At 40.9% G+C, this 20,162-nt stretch overlaps 1 protein-coding gene across 1 annotated transcript in view; it reads right to left on the bottom strand.

Moving 5' to 3' along the window:
* Positions 1 to 1,565: 1,565 nt before the first annotated feature.
* Positions 1,566 to 20,162, bottom strand: part of myom2b (myomesin 2b) — a 29,665-nt gene continuing 11,068 nt past the window's right edge. Inside the window, exons 15-36 of the mRNA XM_027165699.2 lie at positions 19,620 to 19,794; positions 18,853 to 18,974; positions 16,394 to 16,581; positions 16,164 to 16,290; positions 15,464 to 15,642; positions 14,672 to 14,786; positions 13,951 to 14,113; positions 13,724 to 13,830; positions 12,315 to 12,359; positions 11,933 to 12,069; positions 11,531 to 11,675; positions 11,384 to 11,446; positions 10,811 to 10,878; positions 9,736 to 9,849; positions 8,249 to 8,336; positions 8,111 to 8,149; positions 6,870 to 6,975; positions 6,084 to 6,247; positions 5,369 to 5,405; positions 5,187 to 5,209; positions 5,030 to 5,085; positions 1,566 to 2,544 (exon numbers count right to left, since the gene is read on the bottom strand). Coding sequence (XP_027021500.2) covers positions 2,125 to 2,544; positions 5,030 to 5,085; positions 5,187 to 5,209; positions 5,369 to 5,405; positions 6,084 to 6,247; positions 6,870 to 6,975; positions 8,111 to 8,149; positions 8,249 to 8,336; positions 9,736 to 9,849; positions 10,811 to 10,878; positions 11,384 to 11,446; positions 11,531 to 11,675; positions 11,933 to 12,069; positions 12,315 to 12,359; positions 13,724 to 13,830; positions 13,951 to 14,113; positions 14,672 to 14,786; positions 15,464 to 15,642; positions 16,164 to 16,290; positions 16,394 to 16,581; positions 18,853 to 18,974; positions 19,620 to 19,794 — 2,681 coding nt within the window. The 3' untranslated portion in view covers positions 1,566 to 2,124. The remainder of the gene's footprint in view (positions 2,545 to 5,029; positions 5,086 to 5,186; positions 5,210 to 5,368; positions 5,406 to 6,083; positions 6,248 to 6,869; positions 6,976 to 8,110; positions 8,150 to 8,248; positions 8,337 to 9,735; positions 9,850 to 10,810; positions 10,879 to 11,383; positions 11,447 to 11,530; positions 11,676 to 11,932; positions 12,070 to 12,314; positions 12,360 to 13,723; positions 13,831 to 13,950; positions 14,114 to 14,671; positions 14,787 to 15,463; positions 15,643 to 16,163; positions 16,291 to 16,393; positions 16,582 to 18,852; positions 18,975 to 19,619; positions 19,795 to 20,162) is intronic.

Below are 20,162 nucleotides of genomic sequence, written 5' to 3'. Positions count from 1 at the left end.
TGTATGTCCACCTCACACCCACTTGTTCCTAGTATAGACACCAGATCCACCACTAGCCTGACCAAGCTTAAACAGTTACTGTGGATGAATGAAATGAATGAATGAGTTAGCACATATGAAATTATTCTGTGACCAAGAGCAGTGTTATCATAATTAAACATTCAGAATGGTCTGAAACTGTTGATGTATTTAGTCATTTTTAGCAACCACTGTGTCTTGGTTAGGGTCTTCATGGATTCAGAGCTTCTCCAAGGAACAGGTGTGAAAACAGTCCATTGTTATTTGTTTTGTATGTTTTTAAGTTAAAACTACTTATTGTACATCATGAGCATAAACACGGATACAAATTTTAAGCATTAGCCTAGCACTATTATACACACACTTTAGTTTGTCCGACATTTTGACTAGTGGTTTATTTACCTAAGAATAAATTTTTTTTCAAACTTTCATAGAATTTGTGTTTAAAAAGCCGAGGCTGTGTAGGTTATATTTCACGCTGTCACACTTGCTGGAACACTAGGACAAGTGCATGGTTTCGACAGAAGATTTTTTTGACTCATCCAGTGACTTTGGTGTGGTGGTATTTTGCCCACATCTCCCAGTTCTGTGATTCACCTTCCCACAGCAAATCAATGTGTAAAAATTGAGCCCCATAATTTGGTGTCAGAGTGGTTTCTCCCATTGGTGACGCATGTGATGCACCACTGCCACCATGTGGTTGCCTATTTTTCAGGGTTCTACTACGCTGTTTCACACTGTCCTACAAGCAACAATAGTTTTGAGTGCTGCAATCTGTTACAGACCGTAGGATCTCACCCAAGTATGTGTGCAAACACAATCAATATTTTTCCATAGGGTGAAATGATACATCATAAGGTGACATCTTGTAAACATGCTGTTTGGAGGGGGGGTTAAAGTAAAGTGTAGGATTTATGGATTGCCTGAGTTTCCATAGAAACATGACTTCCAAGCGAATAATTCCCAGTGATTAAATATGCACAATTTAATTAAAAGTCAAATTCAAAATCTAAACAACCTCAATTTTCACTTCATTTTAATTATTTTAATCAAATCCCCATTGAAATGCAATGACTGCATGAGCAGTTTAATCAGCAAAAGGAGAAGGTTAGAGAAGACACTATTTTTACTTCATGTCCTATCTGAAATGGTTAATCATCCTTTGAAGGCAGAGAAGAAGGATAATGAAAAGCAAAATGTGAGCAAGACAAAAAAACCAAAGTGCTCCATGCTAAAGAGATCTGTGACAGTAAGACTCCGCCAAACTTATTCTACGTTCGTAAAAATATGAACCTGGAACGAGGCTCTGGTTCACGCAAGATATGCCATACACATGAAGTGTGTGGAACATCTTGTGAGTGGGGACACAGACGTGATGAAAGATGCTGATGGAATTCATAAAGGCTTGAATACGTTTATCACTTTTGTGCATTCATGGAGTGAACATGTGTGTGTGTGTGTGTGTGTGTGTGTGTGTGTGTGTGTGTGTGTGTGTGTGTGTGTGTGTGTGTGATATACAGTAAGTAACTCAAGCACAACACCGTGAAAATGATTACTACATCTTGTTTAATAACAAACGCAGGCAGAAGGTCATGAAGAGGAAGAAAGGAGAGGACATGAGAAGAGAAAAGGTTTATCTGAAGTGCTGTAGCAGAAACCCAGCACTCTGTGGACTATCTATCCAAATGCCTCAAGATTCCACCACCTGACTGAAAGTGCAGCTTTTAAAAAATAGAGATAAATAGAATAAACATCAAAACACTGGCCATTTTTCACCAAGGGACCTCCAGGCAGAGGCAGCCAAATCCATTAGAAACCCACACCACCGAAGTAAGCCATATGCCAAACAGTTTAGCACTTCATTTTGTAGGCGGTGGGAAAGGAATCTAATATAACTTGACACTCCCAAACCACCCCCCACCCCCCACCCCCCCAAAAAACCCACCATCCTATACCCCTACCCCTCCCACCCCCTGTGCATTTTAGTTCTCTATTTACTTTACTCAATTCAATAGATCCCATAAATCCAAACAATGTCAATGATGAAAAATGGCATCTTTTTAATGTTACTTTTCTGCTGCTTCTTTTTGTCCAAAATAGGACAGCTTACTTCCTCCGGGAAGGAGTAGGAGACTTCATGCCAGCTGATTTGGCACTTGAGGATGGAGCTGTGGTCTTGGCAGGAGCAGGGGTGGGGCTAGTTGCCTTGGGGGTAGGGAGTACAATGGGTTGAGTCGGAGGCAATATTTTCTTGGGTGCAGCTGAAGGCTTGATGTCTGGCATCTTGTCACCATGCTTGTAGACACTGACAATGACATCCACTGACTCGCCACCATATCTGTTCTGCACGCACATGGTAAACTTGCCTGAGTCATCTAAGGACACACCCTTGATGGTGAGGCTGGCAAACTTGCCCGAGTCCAGCGAGATCACATACTGGTCACCTGGCTCCACCTCCTGGTCATTCTTGAACCAGGTGATCTGTGGTTTAGGGTCGCCACACACTGTGCAGGTCAGACTCAGGGTCTGCAGAGAACCAAGCACACACAGGACAGATGATAAATGATTCATAAACAAAGGGAATTCTTCCATCTAAAATGATCTAGAGTGCATAGAAAAGCATTTCCATGGGGATCTTGTGGATCTTAGCATACTAAAGAGGATGTTTTTAAACCATCTACGACAGGGAAACACTCAGGGTTGTTGTCTACATTTTTCATTATTTTAATCTAATTCCCACTATAGTACATTAATTGTAGGTTGAGAGGGGTTTAAAAAAAGAAGTGAATTCGTAAGAGCTGCATTTCTGATGTTATTTGGACCACTATTTAGGGGCGATGCAACAAAAAAAAAGCTGCAATCCTTGAATGGGCTATACTGTTTCAGGAGATCAGCGAAATACACAGGAACTAAACAATTTTGTGATTTATTCAGCGTAAATCAGAACTTCAATATGGAACTTGCTTAAATAATGTGTATAATGTGGCCTGTCACATTTCAGCTAGTTCAGACCGAGACTCAGAAAGCTCTTTCTGGTTCAGTCACAGTCTACTGTGAACTAAGTGAAATTTGATTAAAGTGCCAGCAGGGCAGCCGGCCAGCAACACACTGCCATAGACACAAAGCATTCTCTAATACCAAACCCAGTGTACCTATAAATCTAGGGGCAGTTTGACTCTGTATAATCACCAGTCTGGCACTGAGAGTCTGCTTGGATCCACAGTCTGGGATAGAAAGAAATCAGCCCCAGCATTATTTCTTCGTGTCATTCTGTCTATTTATAAATAACAGCAAATGATCTGACGTGAATGTCACATTTTCCTAAAGCTGTACTTGAAGCACGTTTATGGTAAATAGGCTCTTTAAGAAAATTTCCAGAAACATATTCTAGTAAACATTCTGCTACAAAATATAACTAATACTCAACTTGTGCTCATACTAACAGGTATAAACAAGGTTGCTTGTTTGGACTCATAATGCTCCTGTGGCTATAATAATGGCTCTGCTTCAGCAAGACCTTGGGATCTCTTTAACAATGAGCATCTTACCCACTCTCTAGCTTTAAGGAAGCTCTCATTAGAGCACTGTCCATTATAAGAGACCTGCTAATGTCCTACATGATACTTGCTTGCCTTTTAATGGGATGTAACAGATAAGGACCTAGTATTTGCTTGCTGTTAAAGAAATAGAAAGAAAGGGAGAGAGAGAGAGAAAGAGAGAGCGAGAGAGAGGGTGCTTGACATTTCCACTGTTGTCTATTCAGATGGATCCAATGAATAGACAACATTCCTTGAAGCTTCCTCAACAGTGGATTACAAGTCCGGAGACAATGAAGGAGTATCATCCACCCCCCAAAGCGCATGCTATCCGTAATGAAGAGAGCAGATGATCCTCTGGCTTGTTCACACACCACCACACACCATTCGAGATCACTACAAAACTGCCCTGTGGTGCCTAGGATCACTAATGCAATTGCATCATTACCACAGGGGCCAAATTAATGGTCTGCAAAATGCAGAACAAAATTCACCATAACCCATTGTGAGCCTTGCTGATTCTTTCAGTGCTGTTTTCCTCCAAATTGAAAGCATTTTAACACCCAAACAAATGTGTGTGTGTGTGTGTGTGTGTCTTTTTGTAATGCACAAAGGCAGGTAGGACACAGTGTATAGCTGATATTTAACAAACATTCATCTTCATAAAGTTCACAACTCAATGCCTTTTAAATGACATCAGAAATATTAATAACCTCTTTTTGATGACCATCAATGTAAATAAAATGCTAATGGAAAGATAGAAACTAATGTTCTGTTTCTGGCTTTTCTAGATGTTGTGTAACTGCTCTGATTGCCGCATTTACACATTTTTTTTTTCCACCATGGACATAATGGAATGTGCAGCAAGAGCTAAAAGAGGTCCACTGGGTAAAGAATCCTGCTGCCCCATGCATGCTCTGTGAACACTTTCAGTGCAGGAGGGACAAAGGACAGGACGCTTAATGACAGGGTTGCCAGGGTTGTGATATTTATGTGAAATTGAAGTGCTTTAAAAATATCTGCAAAGCAAGACGGTGTATGTGCGGACAGTGTGTCTGTGCTGTACAGAACAATTTCTGTAGTATGATATGCTGTACATTTTAAATTAGAAACAAAGGGATTATGGAGTGAGTAATATAATGTATATGAGAAATACATACGCACAACGGTGACTTGCTAGTTTTAGGTCTTCTGGGTGGTTTTTGTAATTAAGCAGCAAATCGTGCTCCAACCTGGCAACCCTGGTTAATGATATTACCTCTCCTTGACACTTGTGATTATAGGAAGCACACCTGCTAGACCAAACCCAGCTGTGAGCTCTCATTTAAGGAATCACTCTAAAAAGTGTGATAGCCTCTCAACTTTTTGGGGCACGATGTCTGTAGTCCTGCCCCACAAAATTCTATGGCCACAAACCCCAGCTGATGACTTTAGTGTTTATATTATGGTACACCAATGCTGAAATGATGCCAAACCTTCTTTTCCATAATGGTTGCAACATCAGGCAGACCGCCAACGACTTTGCCTCGATCTGAAAATATAAACGCCGCACAGCCAGTCAGACTGAAGTATGCAATTATATCAATAAAAGAAGCTGTGACAAGCGCAGAGGACTTGAATGAGTGTACTCACTCTTTTCAGCATATGCTTCCGCTCTGAAAAGCAACAGAAGAATGGCGTTGTTAGCAGGCTCATTAGCACACACGCTAATATTTTATCCACACACTGACATGCGCCACACATGCTCTTGCATTTCTAAACATTGAAGGGACGACAAGAGAAGCAAGCAACCTCCCAAGCGGTGATTATCTTACTTGAGTCTCTGGAACTCTGCATACGCATTATCATAGACTGGAGGGGTGGATAAAAGACAGAAAGAAAATAAATGTTAAGCACAGCCCAAATGATACAATAGAAAGAGAAAAACGATTTAACATTAGAACCCTCTAGGGGACAGCACAGGGGGGAAAAAATGATATCATCTCATTATTTTAATGGCCATGTTTTGGTGCATTGTAGAGTTCTGCTTTTTTTTTTTTCTTAATTAATTACTGTCTTTGCTCGACTGATTGGAAGTGCTCTCGGGCAGCACACTCGACAGTTTGCGGACTAACTGCTGCCAAAGCCAGGATCTGTACCTTTGATATATTGTTACTAGTACCTCACGACTGGAATTACCCAGTTAGATCACAGGTGTTTACTGCCGTGGCACTGGCCTTTTGGACACTGTTTTGTAGAAACCGGGCAAGGAATGTAGGAGATTTTTGGCTCTTGAGTTAAGTGCTGACAGATCTTTGGGCAAACTTCTTCTGAACACCAGTTCACTCTAAACTGGCCGATTTCCATTAAGGTTGTGTCGGTACCCCATTTGTGGGGTTAACCATTAGTTAAACTTCAAGATTCTCTAAAGACCTTTGCCTTTGCTTACAAGAACGCCACTGAACTGAACTGAACTGAACAGAGAATGCTATAAAAAAATATGAAACGTTTATTTTTTTAAGGATGAAGTAGTCAGTCAACTTTTCTTACCTTGTCCAGACAATTCAAAAACGCGTTTGTACGTCTTCTCACTGTCTGTCAGCACAAAGGAATATACTCCTTTGTCCTTATCGATGGGTTCGACTATCTCCAGACTGGCCATAGCTGAAGTGCCACCAACACGCATCCTTTCAGAGGCAGTGATTTTAGATTCCCTGTTAAATACAAATATTAAAATAAATATAAAGGGAATGCATTACATTCTACACAGAGCGTATTGGTGAGCAGTTTGCATTTCCAATTGTTTCCTAACAGAAATCTGTTAGCATTTTAGATATTCCATGATCTGTGAGAAGGTAAATCTTTATGTTACTGCAAGAAATGCTATCAGTGCCGTCTCAGTACACCTGGTTCCAGAAATGATGAGACACTTTCGCAGAAGTTTAAGGACATTTAGTTAAATTGGTCATACAGGTACAAGAATGGCCATGTTTACAAGAAGAGCTCAGGATGTGTTAGTATGCCACATGCTTCCAGCTTGTACCTCGGGGCTAAAGCTTTAGGTAACTGTTAATCTGATTGATTTGATTTGTATTGACAGACGCACAGGTTTCTTGTCACTCGGCTCTGCTAATTTTTCAATAATCATTTTCTCATGCCGCAGACTAAAGCAATACAATTATAGACAAAAATCTCTAAATCGTGTTTACATGCAGGGCCGACCGTCACGCTCGGAGGTCTGAGCGAGCACGCATATCACATTTCCATGGTCATTTCCATCACTCTATTCAGAAACGTCCCTTCTCGAGAGGGAACGGAAGGAGAGAATAACCGTACTTGTGCAGCCAGTGGATCTTCATTTCCTCTGTGTAATATTTCATGTGGCACTGCAGCATGATGCCCTCAGCAGTGCACTGGATCACCAACTCGGATGCGCTGGACCCTGTTCACGTCAAAAAGAAAGAAGAGACACTTTCTCAAACAAAAGTTAGACTGTGGGGTTTTTCTATTACGGAACACATGAGTTTCGAGTTGAGGTGCTCTGTGGGGTTTTGGAGGAGAGTAACTGCTGATTGGTTTGGGAAAAGGGGATTAGTGCAGGGGTGTGCAAATACAGGCACTACACCTACAAGGCAGAAATATGGCTAATAAGTGGATCAAGGTGATTCAGCCAAAATACTAGCCCACTATTTCTAACAAATTAATTGAAATAGATAACGCATAATACATATATGTGGTTTCTGTTTATTTTACAGTCTAATCCATGTATTTTGTTCTCCAGCTTGTCAATACACCACAATTTTTAGCTGACAAGGTAAATAAAAATATAGTCTGAATTTCTTTCTTTTGATTCTCATCAGCATAAAGTAAACATACCACCCGTTTGTTATTGACATGCCTTTTGGTTTTTTCCTTTGTTTCTTTTTTTTTAACACTCTCACAAGTTCACGCTTTCTCTCGTCCAATTGGTTTCCACCTTTGGCCACATACAGTAGTTGAACTTCTTTTTTTGTATCTGACGTGGACGAACTATGGCTTGTGACGCATCTGATCTGCCAAATGATGTTTTCATGCTAATCTTCCTCTGATTCTGAACCAAGACCCCCGACAAAACACTGAATGCCAATTACAATTACAGGACAATCATCAGCATGACTCACAGACGCTCAGGAACATCATTTATTCCCAAACCTGGTTTAGATAATCATGTTTTTCTTTTAACTTTCAGCAAATAAAAGAAAACATTTGGTTGGGAACATAGAGACAGTGTCATCTATGTATATTTCTGTCATTGTGAACAGTACAGACTGAAAGCATCATCCTTTACACATGTACTCCTGTTCTGAGGCTTGACATTTAGCTGGAATGTGTAAGCAGAAAGGGTTTCTGTATATCCGGCCGCTCTTCATTATGACTCAGCAGTCATCCTACATCCATGCTAAAGAAAGCTTCATTGTAGCTCTGTTTATTTTAAGACCTCTGTATCTCCTGAGTGATCTATCTTTGGTTACGTACTGACTAGATACTGACTAGATTCCCAGACCACAGATATGTTGTAATGCAAATGTGATACATACCAGCAATACGTGAGAGCTCGCTGATGATGTTGTCAAAGGCTGCAGATAAAAGAATAGGTAAGTAAGTAAGAAGATGGTTTTTTTTTAGTTTAGAAATGTTTGCTAAACTGCAACAAACTGAGGTGAGTGCACTATTACCTTTCCCAGAAATATCAACCTGAGACTCGTCTTGTCCTCTGTCATCGCTAATAGTTGCTTTGTACACAGCCACGTCCTTCTTGGAGAACTGAGGGCAGAAATTCAAACAATGTTTGCTGAGACAGGGCACTCGAGCATGTTTTCTGTGGGCTGCTCATTCGACGCATCTCGCTTATGTACTATTATATGCTCCCATTCCTGGGACTTCCAAATGAAATGTTAGGTAGCGGTGGTTGGGTGTGCCAAGGTTAAAAACACCCACTGCTGGAACTACAAAAAGCGTTTTAATTATTGCTTAAACACAAACCTCCTTTCAATGTCTGCTCCGAGCCCATGGCTTTGTAAAGGAAGTCATCATAATTAGCTTTGAATACAGTGTCCTACTCCCTGTTGTTGTATAATTATGCAATTGACCACGACCATGATCTAGTTTAAGTTCCCATAAGGACATTTAGGTTTGATTACTCGCTAAGTCACTTGCTTAATTAACATTTTGCTGTATTTTACAGTGTTAAGAAAAATCATGATAACTATGTCAGTCTGTGCATGTTGTTGGATCTTCTAGTAACTCGAGACAAGTCAAGAATTTTTGTCATATGAGAAAAGCGAACCTTTACAGTGATGCCAGTGGCACAAAATCAAAATAATCTGTGGTTAAGAACAAGATGACAATATAGTTTGGTACATTGATGCACCAATGATGGGATGAAATAATGGATACTTAAAACAAACAGGTAACAGATACAGGTACAGATATGTTCTGTACAAATACTACTACCGTTATGAATAGAAGGCACAGCTTCATGTTTTTTAGGGACAAGGACCACAAACAAAAAGGTTACACAAGTAGGAAGTTTTGGTTTTGAAGGCTGTGAGTGTGAACAAGCTGGGAGATATAAAGCTTGCAGGACAAAGAAAGAGCACATTTATTATTAGGAAGGTGAGGTTCATTATTAGGTTCATTTAGGCCACACCCACTTCAGGTTTAAATCTCATAGCTACTAATCTAAGCTAAACATTATTTCTCCAGCATGAAATCCTATATGCTTGGCTAACCAGCTCTTTTTATCTTCAATTTAAATTCTCATGTTCATCCTAATTTCTCCTGAGAGTTAAGAAAAAAAGGCGTTTAATCATGAAATTAGAAAGAGCATTATTACTACGATCTTCGGAAACTTTGTCTTTCCCATTAACCGACATCAGAGCTTTGAATGCGATCTGCTGAGAAACATTAATCGACTTGTTCATTATTAGAAAAGCAAAAGACTGCAAAAAATTTGATTAACCTCTGCAAACAATGGGAACATAAAACTTATAAAGGAAAATAATAATTCAGCAGGAATAAATAAATCGTTTAATTATTCCATAAAGATAACAATGTTGTGCATTTGAACGACATCTGTTGCTGCTCCATCAGATTTGTTCGGTTTTATTGCCTAAGCTCAGTAACAGCATTGCTATTTTCTTTCATGAAGCCAAGATCTCACCAGAGACAGTGGGAGTTTGCAGACTCCAGAACTCAGGTCAGCAGGCACATCAGGTATCACCTCCACATCGTTTTTATACCAGTGGAATGCAGATTCTTTCTTCAGATTTGCCACCTGAGGAGAGGGGAGGAGAGGAGAGGAGAGGAGGCGGGGGAGAGGAGGGGAGGGGAGGGGAAATAGAGAGACGGAGGGGGAGGAGGGGAGCGGAGAAAAGAGGATGGAAGGGGAGGGGTGGGAAGGAGAGAAGGAGGAGAGGAGAAAGAGAAAAGGAGGAGAGAAGGGGAGAGTAGAGGAGAGAAGGAGGAGAGGAGAAAGAGAGAAGGAGGAGAGGAGGGGGAGGGGAGAGGAGAGGAGAAAAAGAGAAGGGGAATGGGGGTAGGAGTATAGGTGAGGAGAGGAGAGAAGGAGGGGAGGGGAGGAGAGGGGAGGAGGGGGGATAGAGGAGAGGGAAAAAGGTGTAGGAGGAGAAGAGAGGAGAGGAGAGGAGAGGAGGGGGGATATGAGGAGAGGAGAGGGGATATGAGGAGAGGAGAGGAAAGGAGGAGAGGAGAGGAGAGGAGAGGAGAGGAGAGGAGAGGAGAGGAGAGGAGAGGAGAGGACAGGAGAGGAGAGGAGAGGAGATATGAGGAGAGGAGAGGAGAGGAGAGGAGAGGAGAGGAGAGGAGAGGAGAGGAGAGGAGAGGGGATATGAGGAGAGGAGAGGAGAGGAGAGGAGGGGGGATATGAGGAGAGGAGAGGAGATATGAGGAGAGGAGAGGAGAGGAGAGGAGAGGAAAGGAGGAGAGGAGAGGACAGGAGAGGAGAGGAGAGGAGAGGAGAGGAGAGGAGAGGAGAGGGGATATGAGGAGAGGAGAGGAGAGGAGAGGAGAGGAGAGACATTAGGCATCAGACAGTGATGACCAAGCCAGCCTGAAATATGGCTGTTCACTGCGCCTCTAAACAACAAACCACTACAATGATATCTTTATAAATGAGACGAAGAAAGCCTGACACATTAGTCATTCTGACTGGCACTGACAATAAACACAGGCCATTTGTCTGAGGTGTGTTGAGGCACAAATGTGGGTTCACTCGCCTTACAGATGAGGCTGACGCTGGCATCTTCCCCAACATGAACAGACAGGAACTGGCTAAAATGAGGTCCTAGCAAAAGGGAGATTATTGGCAGCTGATGAAGCAATTCACAGATTTACGTCTGAAGGATGATAAGTGTATCCACGTTGCTTTTGCATTTTGGCTTGTATTATATCCTTATAAGTATTATTGTATTTTCTTCTTTCTTTATCACGACATAACAAAAGTTATTTACTTGTTTCTTATCCATGTCTATAAATACTTTCTGTACTTGAGACCCAATAACTATAATTCACACCATTTCACCTTCATTGCTTTACTATTACTTACGACTACTGTGAGAAATGGCAGGCTTACATTTGTTATAGAAGAGTAACAAATAGAAAGACATTAAATATAATATAAGAAGTGTTCTAAACAAATACAAAACACAGATACGAATATGACACACACTATTCTTTTTCCCTTAAACAAAAACCTCAGTCATTTAGTAACTACTTGGCCAAGGGTCTGTATTAATAGTAGAGGATGTGTATTAATACGGCACAGATTAATATTTCTCTGTGATTTATACCCTCTTTCACACGGATATACTCCCTCCTCTGATATTCTGCCTCAGCCAGAGCTGCCTTGAAAGCTAGAGGGGGGAAAAAAGAAGAAGCTAGGGTTAAGGATCCGTCAAATTATAATGGGATATATATGATTTTATATATCTCCTCACCATTTCCGATTAGCACCAGAGAGGACTGTGCCTTTCCTGTTCCGTCCTGAATCTGCACGGCGAATGTCCCCTCGTTGTCCTCAGTGAAATGATCCAGCACCATCTCAATAATGCCCGTGGCTACATCATGTGTCATTTTAGTTTGCTGGAGCAAAAACAGGATGAAAGTAATACAAAGATGGAAGCAAATTGTCCTCATTGGTGCCTCTACTAGCTTTGTAAGCAATTTATTTGGACCTTTTATTACGTTTTCTTGGAGGCATTCTGGGTGAGACGGTGCACGGTGCAGTGCATGCTAGGGTCAACTTAATATAGAACCTAAACAGTTCTCACCAAGCATTCGAAGATTTACGCAAGTGTCACAAGCTGTCTGTGTCGCTTTGCATGAGGCTCGTTGCTTACCTCGCAGTTGACAAGCTCTTTGTTATTGGCAAAGAATTTGTAGGTCACAGCAGAGGAGATCTTCTCAGCTTGCAGCCAAAAGCGCACACGACCTCTCTCCATAATCTTGTACGCAAGCTCGGTCTTCAGAGGGATAACTGTGATGAACACAGAAGTGGCAGAAGTGAAATTTGTGTGCTCTCATGCTTTACATATGTGACCTTGAAAATGGCATAGATACACAAATCCTCATAGGCTCTGAGAACCTTAGTAAAACATTGGTCAAGAAGGCACTGGTCAAAGCTCAAAGCAAACATTCTCAGTCTTAATACAGCTCCTCCGATAGTCATGGAGTGAGTCAGCTTGGAAATAGCAGGACAGAAATAGTTCCTTGGTTACTTACTTGGATGGCGGATGTCATGGCTGAGTGCCAGCATTTTCGTAAGCTCTGAAATAAAAGAGAAATACATCAAATTCCACCAAATATCTGTGAGCACTGTGCAACAAAAATCATCCTATGAAATGATGCATAAGGTGCACATGGTGCAGGGTTCTTGACAACCTGAGATTGCTTTCCAAATGAAAGTGATTTTAAGACATGATTAGATTCCAGTGGACAAAGCTGTAAAAATCCATAATGAAGCTTTTGCGCTTTTCATGTGACATCACGTCGTATAATTGCTGCTCTTTTGAGAATCGAATAAAGCACAAGCTGCATCAATGTTATTGTCAGGGCTTCATCAAGAAGATTCATTTTCGTTTATACTAAGAATCGACTGTCCTAATACACTTGACAATATGCAATACATCTTCAACAAGCAGCAATACAGCGGATCTGCCTACAGACTCGATGAAACTGAGCAGCTAAAGATTGGAAATAGTTTACTTTTTTTTTTTTTGCAGTCTGTTTCTGTCATATCTTTCTGTTCATGGCTGAAAACACTGGAACCTTTCTGGTTGTAGTTTGGCATGTGTTCTGAGATGCTTTTCTGCTCACCACGGTTGTAAAGTGTGGATATTACTATAGAGTTATGGAGAAGAAGGAGAAGAAGAAGAAGAAGAAGTCTTTATTTTGTCACATATACTTTACAGCGCAGTGAATTTCTTACTTCACATATCCCAACTTTTGGAGGTTGGCATCAGAGCACAGGGTCAGCTATGATACAGCGCCCCTGGAGCAGTGAGGGTTAACAGTGGCAACAGTGGCAGCTTGGCAGTGCTTGAACCCTGATCCTCCAATCAACAACCCAGAGCCTTAACTGCTTCAGGCACCGCTACCTCTGTACACATGCCCTTCCTGTCAGTTTGAACCTGTCTGGCCACTCTGCTCTGACCTCTCTGGTCCACAGACCTACCGCACACTGGATGTTTTTCGCAATGAGCAGATGTGTACACATGTTTTCTACTAAAGGAATCTGCAGTTCAAGGGGCAGCACATAAGGCTCATAGTCAATTTCACCGGCTTAGTTGAAGTGGCGTTTATTCTTTTCTGAAGTAAGGTGAGTAATCTTTTGCCTTTGGGTGTGTTTCTGTTGTGCAGCAAAGCCAGAGATTTAGTCCCCAATAAGAAAATCACAACAGAAACAATCACATGATTGAAGCACTAGGATATAAATGACAGGTTTGCCATATCTTTAGCTATTTAGATTATAATTTTAATGCTGCAACATCTAAACATCTATGAGTTTTAATGTGGTTACTGATATTTAAACTACATATATACATAAGGAATAATACATGACATCAGAATAAAAAAAAAACTGATGCATAATTCATTATCCTTCCTCCATAATTAGCCTCCAAATCTCGCACCTTCTGATGAGATCGAGTAACTGGCTGAAGCTCCATCAGTGTTGGTGACAGAAACGGAGTAAGTGCCTACATCCTCTTTGTCTGGGTTCTTGAACAACAAAGTCGAGCTTTGACAAGAACAGACACACAGGGTTAGCATACAGATGAGGCTTTTAAATATATACAAAATGTTTTAACATACTTATACGTGATTCTTTAATTAACAGTGAGCCGTGTATACTGTTTACCGACTTCCTGACGTTTTAATTGCGATTCCTTTGGAGAAGTCCGTGATTTCTTGATAGGACTTCTTCCACACAAACTGGGATTTCTCTGTTATTTGACAGCTCTCGAAAGACAGGTAAATATCTCCGGTCTCTTTGTCCACGCCACACTTGATTTCCTGAGCACCTTTGAAAAAAAAAACACATAAGAAAACGAGGGTGTAGATATAAATCATCCTGATTCAGAAATGTGTAAGGGATATGGGGTAGCCATGTTGGATTTATGTTATGGATACAGTGGGATTATGGGGCACCGTCACCTCCAACTCATCTGTCCTTCATTGTCCTGTGGTGTTCTATCCTCCCATTATCACACATACACACAGACACACACACACACAGACACAAAAGTCCACAGTGCACTCTGCTGGTCGAAGCAAGTGCCTTCTTTTCTCAAGTATGAATGTTTTAAGGCAATTCAAGATGAATCATTTCGACTGCTTTTTTTTTTTTTTCTTATCTGCAGCCGGGCAGACATCTTCCTCCTGCACCACTTTGCAGTGCGGTCTCCCTCTCTCTTTCGATTTCTCTCCCTTTCTTTAACCTGACCTCTCACACTGCAAGCTGTTTACCTTGTTTCTGCTTCTTCAGCCTGATGTATCCTGATATAGCTGAGATGGTTGGCAGTCCCCGGTAGTAGTGGGTGTGTGGGTTGCTTATATCTGCGTGTTCGTGTGTGTGTTACCTGGAAGTGCCTTTGCACACACTGGGTCAGAGGATATTGCAGCTTTTCCGATGCCATGGGCGTTCTCTGCACGCACACGGAACACATAGGAAGAGCCCATCTCCAAGTCTTTCACCTAAGCATAACACATTACGTTATTATTATTTTTGTATTATTAAGACCGGCTCATTTATGCAGATTAGGCAGCAGCATGCAGGTACATGCAGATAGAGCTCAAGAGCTTCAGTTAATGTTCACATCAAACTTGGGTGGAAAAGCCAAGCTTTGTTGCTAAGAAAGATCATAGGAAAAAAGCCAGATTGGATCGAGTTCCCAGGGAGTTTTCACTTTTTACGATGTTACTGAGCACAAAAAACATCTCAATATTCACAAAAAAAATCAAACCCAATGTAGTCTTCTGCTGTTGTAGCTCATCCAAGGTTTGATTGTGTGAATGCTGAGATGCTTTTTCACTCACCATAGATGTAAAGAGTGATAATTTAAGTTACTGTATCCTTCCAGCACCAAAAAAACAAGATCAGTCACTGAGATCACATTTTTTCTTCATTCTGAAGTCTGATGTGAACATTAGCCGAAGCTCTTGACCTGTAACTGCTTGATTTTATGCTTTGTGCTGCTGCCACGTGATTGGCTGATTAAATACATGCCTAAATTAGTAGTGTACAGGTGTTCCTATTAAAGTGGAAGGTGAGAGTAGATTATATGTGTTTTATATATGGACTACATTTGTGTCTTACATACAGCCTGGTAAAATACATGTACATGTTTATACACTGTTACCAGAGACCATACCTTCAGGTAGCAGTGGCTCACAGCACTGGCATTAGTAGTGGTCCAGATATTAGTCCCTGTCTTGCACATGTCCACATAGTACCCAGTGACGGCGCTGGCACCGCTATAAACAGGAGCCTTCCACTCCACCACCAGAGAGTCATCTCTGATTTCACTGATGCTCAGGTCATAGGTTGGACCTGGGCGAAAAAAGTCAAACATCTGAGTCAAGCCTTGTTTTTTTCAGTTCAAATATTGTTTTGGGTATTTTTCTGGATGTGTGTTTCATAATGTTTATAGTGCTTCTAGTAACTTTCCATTTAGGCCACACCCACATTGGGTTTAAAACCATATTCAGATATTAGCACAATAAACAAACAAATAGTAGTATTGTATTACACTGCTGGTCCACATTATAGCAGTAGATAGAAGTTACGTCTTCGATGGAGGCCTACGTTCCATAAAAACTGTATATGCTCATGTGACAATGTAAAACCTTTTTTTTTTTAATCTCATTTTTCATTTATATCAGACAAAAGGCATAGTCCACAGGGTTATCATAAAAATATATATTATCACTGGTATCACTTCAAGCTTTCTGGTACAAATATGAGGAAATTCCAAATACACTACAGTGCTTCTATTATTACACCAAAAATCAATCGCTGTGCCTGAGAATGTGATTCCTTAAAATGTACTCCACATGTGTGGTGTTTGTTACCTGGCTCAGGCATGTTCCATGCCTCACATGCGAATGGGGCACTAACAGCAGATGCATCACCCAAACCGATTAGATTAGCACCATGAACCCTGAACTGATACACTGAACCAGGAGTCAAGTTTGGAACCTGCAGACAAAGAGAAAATCACACTCATACTACAAACTCTTCTCATGTGGAAATGTAACATAAAGTGTGGCAAATGGAACATAGGAGGTAAATTTGTAGAAACCTTGTATAGCCTCTCCTTAATGGGCGAGACGTTGACCTCGTGCCACTGTTTCTTGGCCACGTTGAACTTGTCGATGTAATAGTCGGTGACCTCAGCACCCCCGCAGTGGACAGGACGCTTCCAGTTGAGCACCATGGATTGGCCATCGCAATGGAGGAGCGCAATGTCATAGGGAGCCGAGGGGAGCTCTGCACACAAGATAAATGACTCATGCTTTACGTGCCTATTACTCAATGTCCATGGCAGCACGCTGTACTCCAGCTATCTCTGGCTTTTAATAAAGTCGATTCGAGGCCATTTATTGTCTGCTGTGACTTATAATGCAGGAATGATTTATGGCGGATGCGACGCATTACGACTGGTGTTTGTTGCAAATTATGAATACGAGTCTGACCTAAAAGTGGTTGTTTAAATCAACATTCAGAAAGTTTTCCATGCGCAGATACAGAGTAGCCGCTGTTCGGTAAATCCTGCAGTAATAATGCCACACACTGATTTATGAAGCAATTCTATTAACATCAGCATTATTGTGGATGTAACGGATATGATTGAGAGAGGAAAAAATACTGATTGTTCGGTATATTTTATCTGAAAAGAACATCTGAAACGTTGCGTAATGTCTATTTGCTCAGTCACTATATTTGAGTAACTAATTTATCCTGGTTACTTTGTTCTTAAATTTCTATTTCAATGTTTCTCATTAGTTGCAGTACACCGAATAAAACAGAGTGTTCCAGAGTGTTGATTAGGTGTGAGACTAGATTAACACCAGCTCTTAATTCTTAAAGACTTTTGTTTAAACCAAAAAAGATGTCTGCTGTCAGGTGCGGTCTTTCACACCCGGGAGCTCTTTAAATATGCAGCAGTTGTTGTTTTAAGGTCATAGTCAGAGCTGCTGAAAAAGTTACATGAATATATAAGTAGTGAAAGTTATGTGTATTCAGCGACAGATTATGAATGTTTTGCTTTCTGTGCTTGCCCTTCATATTATGCACCTGCCTTTAGTGTGGGTTGCCAGATTGTGCTAGAGTGTCTGTAATTTAAAAAGCAGCCTGACCACCATCTTTAAGCACCAAATAAATGGTGGGATAAACAATACAGACTTTTTTTGTTGTTTAATGTGATATAAGGTATACAGTAATCTCTCGCCACTTCGCGGTTCAAGTTTCGTGGCTCAAGTTTTTTCGTGGCTCTGATTTTTCAAAAACATTCATCGAAACATAAAAATAAAAACGGTTTCCCAGGATGCCAGACAAAGAGAGAAACTCTCTCAGAGGCTTTGTACCCACGGGGCACTCAGACAAGGCACATGATTGGTTCCCGGCGCAAGATCTGAGCTGATTGGCTGCGCATCATCGCATCCTCTCCCAGCTTCTTCCCATGTTGTATCTCACCACTCTCATTCACGCTGTCAACTGTGTCTCACGTATTGTGTTTGAAATTAACTTTTCGTTAAGCCCTTACAAAGCGCCGTGCCCCTGCGAAAGATTCCTCTAGTGAGCCCAAGAGGAAGAGGAAGATGATGACCATCAGTGAAAAGGTCAAACTTAGGGCCAATCCTACTTCGCGGAGGGGTTCCGGTCCCCATTAACCGCGATAAACGAGGGATCACTGTATTGTAATAATGAGATCGTTTAAAAAATACAAATAGAAATGACTTTTATGACTGACACGATGAAGAGGACGGCAAGCATTTAAATACACATCTAAAAGGAGTCTATTGCTGCATGAAATTTGCTAGTTGTGATCATATTATTCAGTGCAAATTAGGATGAATTTGAGAATCTAGTTTTCTGAAATTTATAAAATAGCACTTGTTTTGTTTTGTTGAATCTGGAAAATTGTGTTTTTTAGTCTCTTTGTAACACTGCATTTAAAATGCAGCATGCTTAAAAAAAAGTCTCTCTTTTTTATATTTTAAAGATAATTAAAATAATGCCTATTCATGCGGGAAAGTGTATCCACAGTTTAAAGGATAAGCTGGCCAAGTTCTCGTTTTTGTGAGTTCATTTACAAAAGCATGAATTTCAGTGCAAAATGAAAAGACACGACTATCCAGCTAGCGGTTAAACCTGTTGTAATATCCGAGTATTTCTTCACTTCTGTACAGAGACTTTTTGGGATCAGGTTTTTTTTTTTTTTTTTGGTGCTTGCTATTATACTTTTTAGTCCCTTCCTGTCAGAGGAATGGCAAAGTGGACACATTAATTCTACCCTTTTTTCATTAATTCTGCATGGACTCACCTCTGCTGCACATGCACTCTGTTATTATTCCTTTGACATGCTGCGGTATACATAAAGTCAGAGTATTTCCACCACTTTTTTAGGTTAGTGAAACTTTGCGCTGGCAAAGACAAATATTCTCATTAGAAACTCAGTGAAAAATAGGACTTTGTGTCCAAGCTTGATAGAGAAGTGGGCTCGGATGTGCGGCGTGTCTGAAAGCTGGTCATACGTACTGAGGGCAGCTCTGACAGACAGTGGTGCTGATTCCTGTGACTCCTCACTGAGGCCCAGCTCATTGATGGCCTGCACGCGAAACACGTACGATTCACCGGTTTTAAGGCCATGAACGACAAACCTGAAACACAAGCAGAACGGGTTGCGGTGCAAAGAGTTTCCGACGTGTATGTCCTAGATTTAAAAACTTTCCATCTTCTACAGTACCAAACACTACATCACTACAGTTCCCTGTCATCATATACAAGCCATAAGTCATAAGGTTACAATTCTGCATCAAGCCACTAATAAACTAACAAAGCATCATTTTATCGGAAGTAACAGCAAAAACAAGACCTGATACCTTGAGATCCGTTTAATCACACTGCTGCTACTTAGACGTTACATATCGTATCAAAGTAGTTTGTGACAGCTAGTTATTAGCATGTCAATTTCATGCTAGCTAAAAGAGAATTAGATACCTAGTTAGATATCTTAGCTAATGTTTTCTGAGTCTGAATTTTGAGTAAAATCAGTGTGTGATGAGAAGCGGGTGTCTTTCTGTTTTGTGAATATTTCTTCTTTTTTTCTCCGTATTTCTTTGAGAGTACATATTTCGACTTTACGCGTTTATCTTAGAGATTCATGACATCCAAACAAATAAGTCTACCATGTGCTACACATAATGCTGTACAGTTAGAACAACTGTATACCAACACAGTAAAGTATTACACTAAGACCAAAAATCCTCAGCAAAATGCACTCCACTGCTTAAATTAGGACATACTCTGTCTTCTTGTGTGGCTTGTGGTTGGCAGAGGTCCAGTCCTTTGATCCTTTAACACACAAGTCAATATAATAGCCAATGAGGTTATTGGGTTCCTTTGGAGGGGCCCACTGGATCAGAACAGATGTATCGGTTTCTCTTGTGGCCACAACCTGTCCAGGAGCCGAAGGAACACCTGGAGAAACAGAAAACCTCATTACAATGATCATCCGCTTCTGATTAAACTTCCAGATGACTTTCAGAGCATGCGTTCGTTACGGTTTATAGCACCACTGGCAATTTAATTACTGTTCTCCTGATCTCGCCTTGAATCAACCTGCACTTCAGGCAGAGGCGTATCTGTCTGGGAAAGTGTTTCAGGTTAGTTCCTGATGCTTATTTGTTGCTTATTAGCATACAAATATACCACACGACATTGTTTTGACATTGTTTAATCACATTTTATTGGTTGCATTCATGAGAAACAGGATTAACCAATCAGAATCATACATTCTTCCTGTTTTTGTTTGTTCTGGCAACATTCTGAGCACAGGGATACTGTAT

The sequence above is a fragment of the Tachysurus fulvidraco genome, chromosome 4 (genome assembly GCF_022655615.1).
Source record: "Tachysurus fulvidraco isolate hzauxx_2018 chromosome 4, HZAU_PFXX_2.0, whole genome shotgun sequence".
In the NCBI taxonomy this organism is placed as follows: domain Eukaryota; kingdom Metazoa; phylum Chordata; class Actinopteri; order Siluriformes; family Bagridae; genus Tachysurus; species Tachysurus fulvidraco.
This window is presented reverse-complemented; position numbering and strand designations above follow the sequence as displayed.